Source organism: Pholcus phalangioides, unplaced genomic scaffold (assembly GCF_987345545.1).
Source record: "Pholcus phalangioides strain wild (caught in Gottingen) unplaced genomic scaffold, Ppha-v1.0 ptg000020l_1, whole genome shotgun sequence".
NCBI lineage: Eukaryota > Metazoa > Arthropoda > Arachnida > Araneae > Pholcidae > Pholcus > Pholcus phalangioides.
This window is the reverse complement of record NW_028301613.1, coordinates 5,193,680-5,212,455: the sequence shown is the minus strand read 5'-3', so window position 1 is coordinate 5,212,455 and position 18,776 is coordinate 5,193,680. Positions and strand designations below refer to the sequence as shown.

The 18,776-nt window shown below is 42.9% G+C and overlaps 1 protein-coding gene across 1 annotated transcript in view; it reads right to left on the bottom strand.

Annotated features, from left to right (window-relative positions):
* Window positions 1–3,873: 3,873 nt before the first annotated feature.
* The window catches only part of Pino (protein pinocchio), a 28,173-nt gene continuing 13,270 nt past the window's right edge, over window positions 3,874–18,776 (bottom strand). The window contains exons 3-5 of the mRNA XM_089248489.1: window positions 10,530–10,730; window positions 9,060–9,189; window positions 3,874–7,424 (exon numbers count right to left, since the gene is read on the bottom strand). Of these exons, the coding sequence (XP_089104615.1) occupies window positions 7,260–7,424; window positions 9,060–9,189; window positions 10,530–10,726 (492 nt within the window). The 5' untranslated portion in view covers window positions 10,727–10,730 and the 3' untranslated portion in view covers window positions 3,874–7,259. The remainder of the gene's footprint in view (window positions 7,425–9,059; window positions 9,190–10,529; window positions 10,731–18,776) is intronic.

The following is an 18,776-nucleotide window of genomic DNA, read 5'->3' as shown; positions in this document are numbered from 1 at the left end:
GGAGAAGCTAGTTTTTTCTTTAGTCAGCACTTCTTATTGTCAAAACTTACAGCAAATGTATACGAAGATGACGTCATCTGATATAAATAGATTGACCATACAAATCTATTTTACGGGACTTTTATGGGGTTTTGTTTTTTTTTAATAAAAAAATGTCCAATTTCTTTTCCCCTGGGGCCATTCAAGTATTACGTAAGCAAATTTTTGGCCATTTTTGACCCCCTCCCCCCCCTTGTCAACAAAATTTCATCATCAGCTCTGCCCCTCTGAATCCTAACTCATATTTTCATAAAGGGTGGTTGATGACGTAAAGCCGGGTTTTCGTAGGAATAGGTTTGTTGCGCAGCGTGAACCGAATTAGACTATTTCGCGCAGACAGAAACGAGTTACATAATCACGCTACGCGTTTGTATTTTCCTATCGAGGCGCATCAGATCAGGGCGGCTATATAAAGTATATGACTTTGGCATCAGAGCTACTCTGTCGTCTGCATGCTCCGGTTGAAGGGAAAGAAAAGAAAACACACAAGGGTGGAGAGAACATCGGCAATAACGCACGACGCATTTGACTCCTCCAGAAGCAGTCGGCCAATCACGCCCGACGTAAAGCTCTGTCGTGAGGCGTATCGCGCTCTGTAGGAAAACAGTCATGATGCTTTTCTTACTGGTGAGTGGACGGCGTGTCACGCCGGGTGAATCACGTTGCGCGTGGCACAGGAAACCTGCTCCTAGGAAAACCCGGCTTAAGCATTATCCAAACCACCCCTCCCCCTTGTCATCAAAAGTCAGCAAATCGGAAACCCCCCCCCCCCCATCGATGATGACGTAATACTTGAACGGCCCCCTCCTCTCAATTCAACGGGGCTTACTTGGAATTCGATTGTTACTGGAATCTAGAATTTTAAACGACACATCTATATTCATGGCTCCTCCAAGAGGGTGGGGGCCTACGGGCTCCAGAGCCAGAGGTGGCGTCCTTTTAATTTTGCCCCCCCCCTCTGGTCACCAGATCTCCCCTAGTTGAAATCCCCCAAGTGTGCCCCCCCCCTCTGGTCACCAGATCTCCCCTAGTTGAAATCCCCCAAGTGTGCCCCCCCCCTACCTACAGTTACGACCCTGCCCAGTTAATTATTCCAAAAAAATACCCCTTCAAAACACTAAACAGGCAATCAACAGTGTCGACAGCTAGCCGCGACGCCCTCGACAAAGGTTGGGGATGCCCCGAGAGCCGCGACGCGTGGTTTGGGAAACACATTGTCCAGTATTTTGGTCCTTTCATACAACTTTCTCAAGACTTTAGCAACGTCGATGTAATACGAATTACAGTTATGGTCGAATCCCGTTATATAACGAACGCGAACCCCAAGAGACCAGAAATCACTTTGAATTCTAGGGTTTTTTTTGTATTGTTCCTATGTAAACTTATCTAGGGGGTTAGAAAAGTGTTCGTAAAAACGAGATTTTCGCTATAACGGCATTCGTTAAAACAGGATTTGACCGTATTTACATGATTTTGAAAAATTCAATGTTGTGGGAACTTTTCTCAAGAATGCGATTATTATATAAAAAAACATTTTGGTTGATATTTTATGAGGTCTGCGGGGATCTGGGGTTATATTTCAGCGACGTTTCAGTTGTACGATTTTCACTCTTAAACGTTCTGATGTAGTGCTGTGATTCCCAACGTGGGCGATGGAAAGTTCCAGGGAAGGGGGGAGGGGTAGAAACTACGAGTATAACATAGGATCCTATGGGTTGCATTGGGGGCGATGGGAGAAAAACATTTCTGAAGGGTGTGATGGGAAAAAAAAGGTTGGGAAACTGATGTAGCGCAGTGATTCTCAACGTGGGCATTAACGCCCCCTTGGGGGCGGTAGAGTGCCCGAGTGACATGGTGGTAAGATGCTCGTCTACCATCGTGAAGGTTGTTGTCAGGGTCCCGGGTTTGAACCCAAGGGAGGATATAGATAAGATATTTTCCCTAACGAACTCGAGGCGACCACTGATAGACAGCGCCTTCGCTTCCAGCCCATCTCACTAATGGCAGTAAATTGCAATATAGCGATATGGCCAGAGCTGGTGAAGTAGGGGGCGGTAGAAGCTACGGGTATAACATAGGATCCTATGGGTTAGATTGCGTTGAGGGCGATAGGACAAAAAGGTTGAGAAACTATGATGTAGTATCTTGAACGTCGTATAAGCGAGGTTCCACTTGTGACGGATGTGTGGAATGGGGAAAATAACATCGGGGAAGTTTTTTCCCCTTTTCCCGTCTTTTACGATTGCTATTCAGAATAAGCGATGCGATAATAATCCGACATCACGAAGCTAAATTAGCGATCCCAAAGGACGTGAGGAAAGGCGGGCAGAATGCAAAGAAACAATTTATAAGTTCCGAATCTTTGGAAGAAGTTCCTCATAAATCCGCGTGTATAGGGGTCTTGAGTTTGAAATACCAATACCTTTCTTGAAATACCAATTCCCAGGAAGACTTCTTGACTGTTGCCCTAAGGGCTTGCGTGAGAATAGGAAGAAAGGAGCCAACACACAACGAATATTGTTTGTCAGACAATATATTGGGATAGAGTACACGTTTTCAACAAAAAGCAAAATAAAAATTGCTTCAAGTGAAACAGTAGCAAAATTTTGAGGCTATCAGGGTTCTGCGATTTTAGGGAGTTCCATCACGTTTGATCCCACGGAATACTACTGTAGTTGCAAAAACCTTGCTCTGGAAATAGATGGCACTTTTTGAAAGTGCAAGAAAGATGTGGGTGAATAGCATTTCAACAAATTATTTCGATATGTAAAAATTCGCGAGTGAAAGCACTCATAAATCCGTCATAAAAAAATGCCGTCCTAGGCGAACGCCTCGTGCCAGGGGCCGCGATCTGGTCATCCAGTATTTTACGGGATTTCCGCAGAGGAATATGGATGAGTTACATGTGTGGTTTAGTAGTATTTTACGGGACAGGCAAATTTTTCAAATATTATTCGGCTCCTGTGGGCGGCCCCATTCTGGATCCGCGCCTGATGCTAATGTTCGCCTGGCTTGCAAGTTCCGTGATCGCGATTCGATGAGAGAACATTTCTCAGTCTCTGGAGGCCTGTTAAATCTTGCGGATTGTTTCCAATGTGGAATCACCGAGCGCTCCACATAAAATTTAATGCAGTAGTAGCTTTGTTTTTCCTGTCATTTTGTCAAAAACTAAAATGCGACGGCGCTCGCATTTCTCCGTTCATCGGCGGTCTAGCCGGCAAGCCAAAAATGCGCGCCAAAACCGCTTGAAAGTTAATGCAGCTTTGATACGCACTAGGATCACGTGCTGCACAAACTACTCCTCCCTACGAAGTACGAAAACCTGGATAACTAAGCGGAGTTCGAGATGTAGTTCGGAAAAAAAAAATTTCACATTCCTCTGGGGAATCGAACCACCAATCTCTGACGGTCCGGGCGAGTGTTCTAACCATTGAAGAACAGGACAGACATTTTCATTCCTTAGAGCATATGTATGAATGCTGAACGGGACTGCGCATGGACAGCCTCCTAGCTCAGATAATAGCTCTTACGGCGTTAGTCCTCTGTAGTTCAATAGTTCAATATTCAACACTCACCCGGACAGTGAGAGATTGGTGGTTCAATTCCCCACAGAGAAATGAGAATTTTCTTTCCGAACTACATCTCGAACTCAGCTTAGTTATCCAGGTTTTCGTACTTCGTATGAACAGCGGAAAGTGGCATCGTTTCTCTCTGCACTCCTCCCTAGCTTCATTGGTTTATGCACGAAAAATTATGGTCAGATACTTTTTGAACGAACCTCGTAAACCTATTACCAAGTCACAAAAAAAGGCGATACAACAGAAACCAAGAACGTAACGAATACGAAATGGTTTTTATTAAGAAATGATCGAAAAGTAAAACTGTACATGTTAACATACATATATATATGCTACATCAAAAAATATACGTATTTCAGATTTACTTCTCTTTTTAAATCGGAAAGAACTAAAAAGAATAGGAACATGTGATGCAAATACACAAAATAACTTAACAGGAATAAAATACACAATATAATGCATTACTCACTGATTTAAAAAGAAAAACAACACAATCTCTGAAGGAAACACACGGTACAACCTTTCATATTTTTAACAGTGGAACAATCTTCGTATCCAGATAAGCGAAAACAATTCAAATGAAATTAAGTGCCAATTAAGACGGCTAATTTTTTTATTGTTCAGTAGTTAGAGCTTCCATTACAGTGAAACCTCCCAATAACAACAAATAACGTGACCGAGAAAATGTGTGGCCTAATTATTGGAAAACGGGTGTGTGTGATCGTTACTGCAATAAATTAAAAGAACCAGATATTTATCTTTAAGATTTTACACACTTGTTAGCAACCAGGGCAAAGGTGCTCAAACTTTTTCGGGGAGTGCTGGTCACTTCATTGATTTGGAAACTTGTGCCGGGCCACGTGAGTTGGCTGGAAATGTACCCACTGGACAGATAGTCATCTGGAAATGAACATCGAGTCAACCAGGTGATCTAAAAGTATGCCACAAGTCACTCAGTCATCTGGAAATATGTCTCAAGCCACTAAGATGATCTGAAACTATACTGCGGGCTAATTAAGTAATCTGGAAATGTGTCACGCACAATTAAAGTGATCTTAAAATGTGCTAAAAGCCAGTTAAATGATCTATAAAAATGCAACAGGATGCCCGAATGAACTATTATTGTGTTGTAGGCTGCTTAAATGACTTCAGAGGGGTCTGTTCATACTTTTTTTTGTAGGGCCGTTTTTGTAAAAGTTCTGTATTTTTGTGAAAGGGATCATTAATTTGGTGAAAAATAAGTAATTTTGTGGGTCAAATTTTTAGATCCGGAATTTTTTGAAGGGTCCGGAAAACAACCCAAATTTTGGCTGGACACACCCCTGGATATGTAAGTGTGCTGCGAGCCACTCAAGTGAGCTCGAAGCATGCAGCGGGCCACTTGAGTGATCTGTAAATGCGCCATCAGTCACTTGAATAATCTACAATGGTACCACGTTCAACTTGAGTGAATTGGAGGTGTGCCTCTCTCTCTCTCGCAACAGATTTAGCAATGTGCCTGGGGCCTGGATATAAACAGTTGGCAGCTTAAATGATCTGGAAATGTGTCACAGGGCACTCAAGTGGTTTGGTTATTTGTCGCAGGTCACATTTGGCTTGAGCATATATGCTCCAGAGCTGTGCAGCCACTGTAGAAAGGGTGCCAAATCAGTGATAAAAAATAAGTAATTGCAGGAAAATATGTTTTCCCTGTGAATTTTGAAACTATAAATGATTTGTGGAGAAAAATGATTTGGTGCATTTTATCTAGCTGTGGATTTTTGCGGTGATTTTTACTGATGCTGAAGAGGGTGCCGAAACGATGTCGTGCAAAGGTGAAAATTATCTCGAGCCACCTCTATGAAGCAAGGAAGAATAATCCAAAAGCCCAACTTAGAAACCCAACTCATTTTTTATGTTCATAGGGTTCAAGTAAGAAAAACTCTTTCAGGGTGCACAAATATATTTAAGACTTTCTCTTATGATATGCATCATTTTCCTTTCATATTCATGTCCAAAAAAAGAGGCGGTTATTAGGAAATCCCTCTTCAGAGGTTAACCTTAATGCTAATTCAATGGGGTGCATTCTGTTCCAAGATCTGACTGCTTCTCAGAGGTTAGTTGTTCGGAGGTGACCTGTTATTTCAAGACCAAACATGCAAATTTGATTGACAGGTATTTCTAGCTACGGTGAAGAGGGAGGGGCGGCTTCAGAAAAATCACTTCCCTCGAGGGAACCCCATGATGGTCTTAAGACTGCTCTGGTTTTATAGGAGGTTTCACTGTATTAAGTTTTCTAACTCAATGTCTCAAGTAAAGCCCAACTCTAAAGAGTAATAGGCTTACATTCCCTATGGGGCCCAAGGCTGGTTCTATGACCATCTTGTGAATTAAAGTAGAAAGTGGTTATAAATAACCTGGCACTACTCAGACATATGTAGCCCCCATTCTGATGAAACGGTATATAGGATATAATGGACAATGGGGGAAAAGAAAAATTCAATAAAAAAATATTTTAAAATTTTTGACCACTAGGTGAAAAAGTTGGGCTTTTAATGCAGTTTACCTTTTCCCGTGGTCCAAATAACATATACACCAGGTTTCAATGAGAAAAACTCACCATAACAGGTGCTATGTAGGTCTGAGTTATGTTAGTATAATAAAGCTGATACTACCCAGCTTATATAAGTATATACTGACACTACTCAGATCTATGTAGCTCCAGTTGTGATGGACGTATTTCATTGAAATTTTGTATGTATATTATTTGGACCATGGGAAAAATATAACTGCTGTAAAAAGCTCCACTTTTTACATATATTGAATCTTTCCCCCATATGGCATATTATATCCTATTACTAAGTTTCATCAAAATACCTCCATCAGAATGGGTGCTACATATGTCTGAGTACTGTCAGTTTATTTATAACCCACCTTGTGAATAGATCTGACAATCATGACTGGAATGTAACATCGCTGTTGCAATCGTTATGGGATAATGAGCTCTAAACAAATAGTTTGAGATTGAAACTATAAACACGGACGGAAGTTGGACAACTATTGGTAATGGTGGAACATTACTCATGCTAAGAGTTTCCTCTAGTCTTCGCTTTTGACTACGGCCTCAGAATGTCTAAATATATAGATGGCGATATATTACAAGTATTCTAGTGACGAATAACATTTGGTGAATGACAAACTTCTGCAGCTGGAATTCACTACACATCTTTCTGGGATTTTGAGCCTTAGTTCTAAGATGGTTTGCACCTGCAGTCTAACTTTTGCCCAATTGAAGATGACAGATGCAGATTGCAAGTGGTGGGGGGGGGGGGGCATCTCTAAAAAGACATTTGGTAATTTACATTGATTGGAAGACACTTGAATGGTAGGTGAGCGACTACAGCATCAAAGAATGGTACGATGGCCTTCAATGAGCAGAAATTTAAGCTCAGGAACTTTTTTCATACTTGACTACAAAAAAAAAGACGTCATATTCAGGGAAGTGGCGTACACAAAATTACATGCACAATGGGATTTTGTTTTGTATACACAAATATATATATATATAAATCTCCTCAGCACAATCCTAGGATGAAAACAAGCTCGTCTGAAATGCATTCTGCGGCTTTTTCAAAAAATAAAAATCCTGCCTTTCTCTCAAAATCAGAAATACATTTGTAATCCTCCCTGTTCTTCGATTTTGGTACTTTTAGATGAAGAGTCAAGGTTCTTCTCGTTGACGTTCTCGTTGCTACTACACCTGTTGTTGTTCTTGTTGTTATTCCAGTGGCATTTGCCGGTCCATATCGCTTTGTTCTTCATGTGCGACTAGAAAATAGATAAATGAATGATTAGGATAGGTGCATGAAGTTGTACATAGTGAAAACATTCAAGCAAACACTGGACAAAATATTGTGAACACGTGTGACATAGCACAATACGAGGCTTGATCTTCAAAAAAACATTTCTAACTAAAATTTCTCATGCAAGAACAAATGAAGCTAGGGAGGCGTAGTCACATGTAGCCACCTTCCTTTGCTTCTATTATCAAGTGATTAAGGCTTTGCGAAAAGGCAAAAATGTAGATGACCCCGGGTTAGATTCCTCGAGGAGAAAAATCACTTTTCTTTCCAAATATTAGTTTTGGCATAACATCTAGAAAATTCAATTTCTCAGTATATTTCGGGCCAAAAAAATACCATCTCTTAAGGGTATTTTCTGATTGAATGGATATCACAAGTAGAGTCCCTCAAGGATGTGTCCTTGGTCCTATTCTTTTTTTATCGATAAGCTAGATTAGGGCATCGATGGGATTGTGAGCAAATTTCCAGATGAGGCGAAACTAATGGGGGGGGGGGGGTTAGTCAGGAATCAAAGTGATAGGGAGTTGCTCCAGACCAACTTGAATAGGATTACAGTATAGGCAAATGAATGGAGCATGACTTTTACCATGGACAAGTGCATGGTTGTTCATTTTAGCATTAACCCCCATGTTCAAACGACCCATGCTTCACTTATGAGTTGAATGGCCATATTATTCCAGATATAACTGGGATCCCAGACTAGGAATTGATGAGCGATTTAGATTTTCTGTTCCGCAGTGGTCAAAAAAGCTAACAATACTGTTTTATTCTAAAAAAAGTCTTCACATTTACCCAAAGTTATTTTCCACTTTTTCTGGGCTTAGTTATTCCTGGCTATGTTGCATGGTTTTGGAGACTATACCTGAATTGGTTGAAGGGGGTGCAGAGAAAGAGCTGCGCACACTATTGTTGGTACTACAAGGGGCTTGAGGGCTTCAGCTATGAAGAGAAACACTTCCTATTTGGTTGCATTGGAGGAGCGGAGGTGGGATATGATTGAAGTTTTTAAAATGATGAACAGGATAAATAGGGTGGAATAAGAGTTATTTATACGCAGCCAATCAACTACTTGAATAAAGGGACACCAGCATCGTTTAGTAAAGAAAAATTCTAGGTTGTGTCACAGGGAATTTTTCTCAAAATGGGTTGTGAGTGAATGGAATAGCTTACCTCAGGTGTTGCCAACTGACACATTCAAAAAGAAATACGATAAACATATCGGGATAATTCAAGAAGCTAGTTAAAATTATGCATCTATACTTAGATCCATAATTTTTTTTCATATTAAAAGTGTATTTTATTTTATCGATAAACATTAGTTTGTATTAGTTTTATTTTTATCTGTATTTGTTTTCTCGTAATAAATAATCTTATTTTCGATTTGCTGTAATTTAGTTATATATTTGACATCCATATTTTTTTGCGGGGGGGGGGGGGGGGGTGTCTTTTCATCCACCTCACTGGGCTTTTTTTTTACCTATTGTGGACTTCGTATTAGTATATTTTACTGTCATGTTACCAGTTATAGTACTTGACATCTGTCAACATTAGCTGTGAAATCATCACCGGCGCAGAAAACACAACTGAAAAATTTACTTACTGCAACAAGGTCTCTCTTCCAGATGCTTTCACATTTCCCATCGCACGTCACGCACGGACGAGACAAGGAATAACCTCCGCACTCGTGACAGTCAAGTGAAACATGATCCAGTCCCCAGTCCACATTGCACCTATAGAGGAATTAAAGAGAGCTTGTCAATTATTGTTTGTAATAATTACACTTTGCTATTTGGGGGTTAATGGTGAAAGAGCACGCACACACACACGCACGCACGCTTGCAAGCCCTGATATAGAAATGTGGTGACACTAATAGCAGCGCCATATTGCAAATGCAGGATTATGTCGGAAGTGATATCATAACCCATTCCTTTGGGATAATACTAGGTATAAATAAATGTGAGAAGTACCAATTTTTTTGATGCGTGGCAAAAACCTATTTTTCTGAGACTGTTTTTTCCACCTATGGTAAAAACTCGCCAACCCCGCTATCATCAAACTACAATTGAATGAGATCACACACACACAAAAAAAAGTAACATACAGACTTAACATATGGCCATCCAAATATAAGTTTCCTCGCTGCTGTTAAGACAAATTTTGTTCTTTCCCTGCCAAAATGAAACATTTTCTTTACGAGTTGATGCAATGGCAACTATTTACATCATTTACAAAATTTCCCAACCCTTTTGTTCCATCGCCCCCATAACTCAAGCCAACCCATAGGATCCTCCTATACTAAAACCATAGCAATACATCCCGGGGGAGGGGGGGGGGGATATTGATAACTTTGGGAAACACTGATTTACATTTTCATAGTATCCATGCTTTTTTTCGGGCTTTTATGCAGCGTTCCAGGCTTTTTACAAGCAGACTTTTTGTCTGCAGGCGACAAGCAAATAGGCGAAATGACCTCCATGGAAGACCAATCTACTGACGCTTCGGCTGAAGAATCAAACTAGTCATTGTGACGTGGAACAAATGACGTGGTGGCTTCTGATTGGGGGGAAGGGGTGGAGATTGAAATCTTCAAATTTGAATGAGGGATCAGAATTCGAAAGCGTGGCATCTGGCAATAAGGAAAACCAAGATCAAAACTGTTAAAAACCAATGCTTTTGAATTCAGGTTAATGATTCAAATTTGAAGAATCAGAAACTGCCATTTCACAATGGCGAGTTTGATTCATCCTCTTCTTCAGCCAAAGAGTCGGTAGATCACAGTCTTCCAGGAGGTCATTTCACCTGCTCGCTTGCCGCAACTTGCATGATGTAGTAGCAACACTACAGTAGTGGATGGAACATTTGCTTATAAAAAGCCTGGAACACAGCAAGACAGTGTGAAAAGTAGGGATACTATTATAAACTATCATAATTTGGAGGCAGAACAAAAACAACGCTTTTTTCTCAGGTTAATACTCTGTGAATTTTTTCCCTTAAGAGTAGTGATTTTTAAAAAAAAATTTACACAAGCATTGCAACGAGATATTCCGATTGGGGGGGAAAGGAACTCACAAGGAACAGTTGCTCGACGTGTTGTTGAGAGGATCCAGCGACAGGTGCATGGGATCGTAATACTTCTTATTCATGTTCTCGCCCAGAACGAATTCCCAGGATTCCACAGGACTCCCATCGCTGATGGTGAACAGGGCCTTCCTTCTGTAATGGATATCATGATCTACGTTCTGGTTTCTGCTCCTAGGAATTTCCATCGTTCTGTAAAGAAAAGAGAAAAAAAACCACAATTTTAACGATCTACATTTAACATTATTTGGAAGAAAGAGGAGGCAGATTTATGGTTTTTGCTGCCGGTGGGCTATACAAAATTTGCTGCTCTTTGCCCATTCTAGCCTAATTTTCTTGATCACACATCACCATTTGTCGTTCTTCAGTCTGCTTAATCTCCCGTCCCTGTAATCTCCACCTCTAAGTCGCTCTTTAATTCACCCCCCCCCCTACGCCCAGTCTACTGAGGAAGAGGAGCACCAGATCCACCTGACCTGCCCCAGTAGCGGTCCTTTGCTCAGGCATGCGGCCAAATGTTCTTTCAAAATAGGTGGTGGGGCAGTTGTTGCCCCACCACCAGAAGAACCACCAGAAGAAGCCATCCCGAAGAACACCACTTCCTCGGGATGGCTTCTTTCCCATGGTGATATAAGATAGCGCATCACGAACCAAAAATTTCAAGAACAAAGTAACGGAGGGGTGATGTCTCTCATTCTGAGTGACCTACATAGCTGAACAACCCTGGTCTTCGGTTACCATGTTCAGAAACTCTCCCTTAACCAAACCCAATACAAAACAAATGAAAGAAAACCCAAGAAAAACAAACTTCACAGAGAGAAGTACCCATGACCCCCCCCCCCGTATCTCCGCCCATGGAAGGGAGTTATTTCCCCCGCCCCCCCCCCGTATTTCCGCCCATGCTTTACTTGAGTGGCCAGTGGACGCCAGTGATATTTCATTTCACCGCGTGCCACTGAATCGATCTGCGGTGCAATGCGACATCATTTAAGAGACCCCGCAGCAAATCCCAGATCACTTAAGCGTGGCACATTTACGTATCGCTCGCGTTGCGTGCAGCACAGCTCCAGAGCACATAAGTGGTCCGCGATGCATTCACACAGGTCATTCAAGTGATCCGCGGGACATTCACAGGCCAACCAAGCACGCAGCGGCGCATTAACAGATCACATATAAGTGACCAGCGGTACTGGTCCAGATCCCTCAAGTGGCCCCCGCGACACGTTTTCAAACAGAATGATGTGCCCCCCCCCCCCCACACACACACACACACACTTCTAAAGATTGAGCACCCTTGCCTTAGAATCTATTTTGTTTTCGCACGGAGCGATGGTTGTCTTTTCCGAAGTGTCGTAGCCATTGTTCTTTCTTCGGGGAGGGCGGGAGGGAGGGAGGGATGACCACAACGAAGGTCACAATCTAGAGAAAAGAACCCTCTCGAGAATTTTTTTTTCTTCCTTGTTCTCAAAAGATGATTGAACACCAGAAGAGAGAGAGACAGACCCCCCATAATTAAAGCTATCGATCACATCTGCAGCGTCAGAATTACGTAAATTCGTCGTCTGGATCAGCCGCAGACACCCTCTCAAGACACAGACACCGTATCTTCAAGGTCGGGCACATCACTCCACACTTTGAAAGAGACCAGTAACCCTTTGTTAGTTGAGGTCATTGATATTGGTTGGGAAAGGGTGCAGTAACAACACACACACACACATTCAACCGTGTCTACCGATGCTCTTCTTTTAAATGAAGTAAGGTTGAGCGACAGCAAGGCGCTGCTTGACGACGGACGGACGGGTCATTACACTACATACTGTAGTTGCAGAACCAGCCAAAACAGACGTAGTACGTACGGGGGGGGGGGGGTTCTCATTTTATTTATATCATTATCACGTGGAGAAGAAAAAAAAGTACATTGAAGGAAAACGTACGATGGAAGCCATTTTCGACGAGGGGGGACGACGACCTGGTCTATGGAAATCAGAGGCATTCTATGCAAATTATAGCCTAGTTGCGGTCTCGTCAACATGCAAGGACACAAAGGGAAGACAAGGCCGTCTTAAGAGCATCATGGGCCCTCGGGGCCAAATGATTTTTCTGAGGCCCTACCACAGGCAAACTCTTGAAAATCTCAACCAGATCTCATTTTTGTTAGGTCCCTTTTCCCCTTGCGGTGCCCGGGTGGGCCTATTCCTTAAGACGGCACTGGGGGGGAAGCACGACTTCGAATATTTCGGTTTGAACAAGGGGTTCACAGTGAGTGTAAAACCAGTGATTCTTAACTAGGGCCGCAACTAGATGCTTGGTCACCCGGGGCAAGTGCGCATTTTGGCGCCTGTAATGTTGAAGGAGAGGTTTGAGAATAAAATTTGCACCATCTCTGATCCAGCGCCCAGGGCACGAGCTTTTTCCCCCCCCAGTTGCGGCCCTGTTCTTAACTTATGAACAAAACTTCGGTCGTCAGAGCTTCCGAGATGGGTCGTTGAAACCCACTAGCAGTCAAATATTATTCTTGAACTATGATGGGTCACGACCCGAACTTGATTCGCGAGGGCGATTCATTACAAATGCCCTTGTTGCATCACTGGGTTCACTAATTTCGAGAAACCAAAAAAAAAAGTCACATGGGTCGAGAAGCTGATCTTGGGGGGGGTCACGATCAAGGTTGTATGTGGTCAAGGATCTAGACCACATGCATGCTTAACCCATGACTGGCGGGAAAAATGTCGCCCTCGGAGTCATCTGCGGCCCACGACCTCAAACCTAGTTTTGTGAGCATGAACTAAATGGCACTTCAGTGGCTCGCGGAACACTTCCATATCATTTAATCTGCCAACGGCACATATCCAGATCACTAAAACGACCCCCAAGAATATTTCCATGCCACTTGAGCGACCCGCGGTACATTTGCAGATCACTCGAGTGGCTCGCAGCACGCACACTTGCAAACAACCAGTACCGTCTTAAATCATGGGCTTGTCCAGACACGCTTCAAGAAGAAAAACGGGGGGGGGGGGGGGAGGCTCACGAAGACTAGATATGGTTGAAATTTTCGAGAGCGAGCATGTAAATTAGGGGGGGAATGCCATAATGCAGGGCCGTCTTAAGAGTATCATGGGCTCCCGGGCCAAGTGGTTTATCTGAGGCCCTACCTTGCAAATTCTAGAAAATTTCAACCGGATCTCATTTTTGTGAGGCCCCTCTTCTCTTGAGGTGCCCGGGTGGGCCCATGCGTTAAGACGGCAATGCAATAATGCTCTTAAGACGGCCTTGCAAAATCACGAGGTGTCTCCCGCATTCATTTTTATAGCTCAATTTAGTGGCTCTTTTTACATCTCCACATCATTTAAGCGACTCGAAGCGCATTTCCAGATGACTTAAATCGCCGGCGGGTAGATCTTCCAGATCACTCGAGCGGCCCGCGGCACCTTCCCAGGTCACTCAAGTAACCCCCCCCCCCCACCCCAAAGAAGTTTCCGAACCAACAAAATAAGTGGCTCGCACTCAAAAAGGTTGAACACCCACTTCGAACCAATACAGTACGTGTGGTGCTAAAATTGCTCCGACGCAACAGAAACGGTAGAGCATTGCCCTCGTGAACGACAGACTGGAAGGGAGGGGGGAAGGGCAGAAGTCATTGATGATGCTAATTAGAAAAAGCAAAAAAAAAACACAGCAGTCGACGGTGACGCCACAAACAGCCACGTCATTGCCAGTTAAAAGTCAAGGATGATTGTCTGGGTGTCACACACACACCCGTCACGTTCGATACGCAGTTAGTTATAGCATACCGACGTGATATATTTAGATATAATCCTCCCCGATATTATTGTATAACGGACACCGAAGGATTTACGTCATTCTCGCACGTACGAGCGTATTCTCGTCAACGAGACAGCAGGTGCGCCGTACGCATCGTGAGAACGAATACACCGTGCGGTGAAGATTGTCATTTCAAAATACGCGGAGATGGTATAACCCACTCAAGGAAATATTGAAAGATATTCCATTCACATTTGTTAAGCTAATTCAACTTAATCCGTCCCCACTCAGGGTTGTCTTAACGCACGGGCCTACCCGGGCACGGCCTCAGAAAAATGAGAGGTAGTTGAATTCTTCGAGAATTTACAAAAAGCAGGGCCTCAGAAAAATCACTAGGCCCACGATTCTCTTAAGACGGCCCTGGTATGGACTTCGAGAATCAGATGTTGTACGATTGATCAGATACTCCCCCTCCCCCAAGCAATTAAAGTCGGGGGTTTAAGTTTTGATAATTTAGCAAAATAATCCTCGTAAGAGCCACATCCTAGACAAATCTATTGCCCCCAGGCATGTAAAATTTCGAGCATGCATTTTTTTTTTTTTTTTACCACATGCCCGACACGGGCATGTAAAAAGAAAAGGCCTAAAGCCATAAAACGAAAAGCACCCCTTACACGCTACTTTGAAACAAGGCCGTCTTAAGCATCATGGGCCCCCGGGCCAAATGACTTTTCTGAGGCCCTTACCTGCCGAATTCTCGAAAATTTGAACCGGTTCTCATTTCTGTGAGGTCCCCCCCCCCCCTCTTTTTTTGATGTGCCCGGGTGGACCCATGCTTTAAGACGGCACTGCTTTGAAATACGTATGCCTGAAATATGCATTAACTGTAAACCTTGAATACACAATTTTTACAGTATGGTTAATTGAAGCGTTGATCAAATGCTCGCGAACACGAAATTAGACGCGAGCGTCGAGCACTGTGGTGCTCGCGAACAACAGGTTGAAGAGTCGCTGCTGTGGTCGAGTGGTCATAGTGACGGACTCTAATCACGAGGATCCCCGGGTTCGAACCCTCCCCCCATCACCATCGCCACAGTAGCTGTCGGCTGAAGTTGGTTTTCTGTGGTTCCCACCTTCGAGGCGTGAATGCGAACCGATCCCCCCGTTAAAAAATTTCGCTACACAGATTACATGTATCTATACCCCCCCCCCCTCCAAAATGCACGTTCCTCTGTGTCATATTACCCAGAATTCGCCCCCATACACAATGTCGAATGATGACACCACCCTGGGGTTCGAACGGGAAAATCGAAGCAGCGCACTGCACATTAGATATCCTTAGAATCCAGCTCTCTTGAAAGGTCCATTTATGGAACATGCATATTTGAACGCGCGTAGCTCTTCAATGTTTAACAGTACAAAGAAACTAATTGATTTACTTTGATTGATGTACTATTAAGTAGTAGAAACACACAAAATAATTTTCAATTCACTTCAAAATTGAAATTTTGGCGAATTTTGATCGAAATGGGGGAAAAAATGCCCAAGAAATGTCGAATTTCTAAATTCTGCCAAAAAAAAATAATTAACATGAAGTTTCCGAATTTATTTCAAAAAATACTTTGAACTCTTCTTTATATTGGCCTTTAAACCGTTAATGGGTGAAAGTTGCGCCCCCTCTGAATCGGCGCCCGTGACACCAGATCCGCCTGCACACAACCCCCCCCCCCCCCCCCAGTTGTGGGCCTGGTCAACTAGGGGAATGCCCGAAGAAGGAAAGAGAAAAGGGTCGTGATCTCCATCATCGACAATTAGCGGTTTCTGTCGGGAATACGACGACACAACTTCAGTATCTAATCTCGAAACCATTCTTCTGTGTTTCCCCGCACACACACGTGTCCTTATTATTATAATCACGCAATAATGACATTGAAACAGAAAAATTCCTCACCTAGTTTCTCTCATCGAAAAAATGAAAATGGCATTGAAGATTCCAGAAATCAGGTTGGGATAAAGAAAGCAGACGACAGACTCGACTTGACTTGACTGATACACACACACACACACCTTCGTTTTTTTTCGACTTTTCCCACAAATGAAAATAAGTTGTCGGATTAAGGTCAACAACTATATCAAGTGGCAAGATGAAGACATTCCTTTTATTTTCACGTCGAAAGACTTTTAAAATGCTTGACTGACTGACGGACAAGCTATAAAAAAACGAAAGCATGCATTTATCTCTACTTAACCGCGATGGAGAAATTCCTCCATCTTGCGAGATAATCTCAATGTGGCGGAAAAAATATTCGCCCCGGATGAGAAGAATATTCTCTTTGGAGGAAAAAAAAAAGATAAGATAGAGATAAAGATATCACGGATAAAGGTCGTGTACCCGAGAGAGAGAGAGAGAAACGACCATTCGATGTGATTTTATTTTTTCCATGATTAGGTCGTCTGTTGAAATTTACGAGAAAGAAACCGTGACTCATTTAGAAATTCAAGGATAACACATTATGATAACACCAAAAAAAAAACAAGTGGTGGTGTGTCTCGTGGAATTTTAAGGTCGTATTTTTTTTGTGAAATTTGAACCATCGACAGGATATCGTAACACATTCGGAGACCGTTCGATTTTCGTGTGAACCGATATTAATGTTTGACCATTGGTCATTCGGGTTATGACCGCTCTTTAGATCACATCCATCGTCGTCGCATTTCCACGTCAGGAATATTTCCCTTTTTGCAGACAAGGACAATATTTTGGCCCAATATTTTCCTTTTTTCCTTGACCACCAATCAATTTCCCCCACCCCACCGCTCTGCTTTGCAGATCATTCACCCGGTCTAACTACATCTATACGAAAGGACAGCGGTTTTGGTAAACTTTTAGTAAACGTTGCTCAGCAAAGCTGCATTAAGAGTTAACTTTCAAGCAGCTTTGTTGGTCAGTGTTCTCATAATGGATGATGACAGCGTCCGTTTCGACACCCTTTTGATGTTCACACTCCCACGGCGCCAAAGTACCAGGTTTTTCTTCTAATTTCCAAAACATAGTAGAAAAGGGTAGAAATTTAGTAAATTACTATCAAATTCCATAACCTGTGTAAACGGCACCTAAGGTGCAGAATGAAAATCACCGACTTAACACCCCCCCCCCCCCCGAGCCTAGGCGAATACAGGCTTTCTGAGGTGGGTGAAAGAACAGAAAAGTTAAGGGAAATTATGTTTCATTCACACCAAGACACCGAACATAATTCCTGGATAGCAAGTTAAGTAGTTGAGAGGAAAGGATCGGAAACAGCGCGACCCACTCTAACCGAGCTCGCATAACATCTTCTATAGACGAAAGCCTCCGCGCGAAGCTCGTGACGTCACTGAAGTCGTCCATTTCACCTATAGTCATTGAATATACTACAAAAAAAAGGTAAAGATATTTCGCATACGTCGGACTGCTATACCCAATGGCTACAGGTGAAACGGACGACTTTAGTGACGTCAAAACTACGCGCGCAGACTTTCTGCGATAGGTGACGTTGACTCGCATCTCAAATCGATTCATCGCAACGCCAAACCAGCATCAGCCAGCTCCTAACAAAGTGAAACACAGGCGTGAGGAACCTCGTACAACTTCAAACGCCTCTGGGCGGCCGACACCCTGGAGACAAAACGTGCCCTAACCACATCCGGGGCTCTCTTACCCTAGGATGAAGGAGGAGTCATTGCACTTAAAATCATTAGTAAAACTGTGGGGGGAGCGTCCCCACCCTAAAGTTTAATCAGGTGATCGACTTACCCGAGATGACCGCCAGCCTAAAACTGCATCATAAAATTGCCTCGACGGCGACAGACTGAAATTGTAGGTACGCAATCAGATCAGGGTAAAACTGACTGTACGTTGATTATGGAGGGGGGGGGGGGGGGGTTGGTACTACTTTCTTTGCAGAAGAGTCTTGGAATCGGTCAGGGTTTATTGCGAGATGTTTCGAAATTCCCAAGGGAGCCGGAAACGCAGAAACTTCGGGAAAACTCTGCTCTAAAGCATATCTGTACTGCGCAAACAACTGCAGTTTTATCAGCGAATCTATTTTGGGAGACACTCACTTTTGCATAATCAGCAACACCGTCATTACATCACAACTTCTAAATAAAGAAATACCAAATCTATATATATTCTGAACAGTTATCCAATCAGATCGATTGTTTATTATTCTGGAAAACGAGACAAGTGTCGGGTCCCAAGGGCGCCACGGAACCAAAGCTTCGTTCGCCATTGAAAACGCGCAAAAAAAAAAAGTCTGAAAACCAGCTAGATGGCCTCGAACCTTAAAAACACATTCATGGTGCCGTTGTATTATTCATTGTCTTCTGGTTTAGAAGGTTACGTAACGGAGTTTATTTTTTCTTGCGAGAAAGCGCCATTTTTAATGGAATTGTCCATCATCTTTTTTTCATGGCCCTTTGTTTACTGCGTTA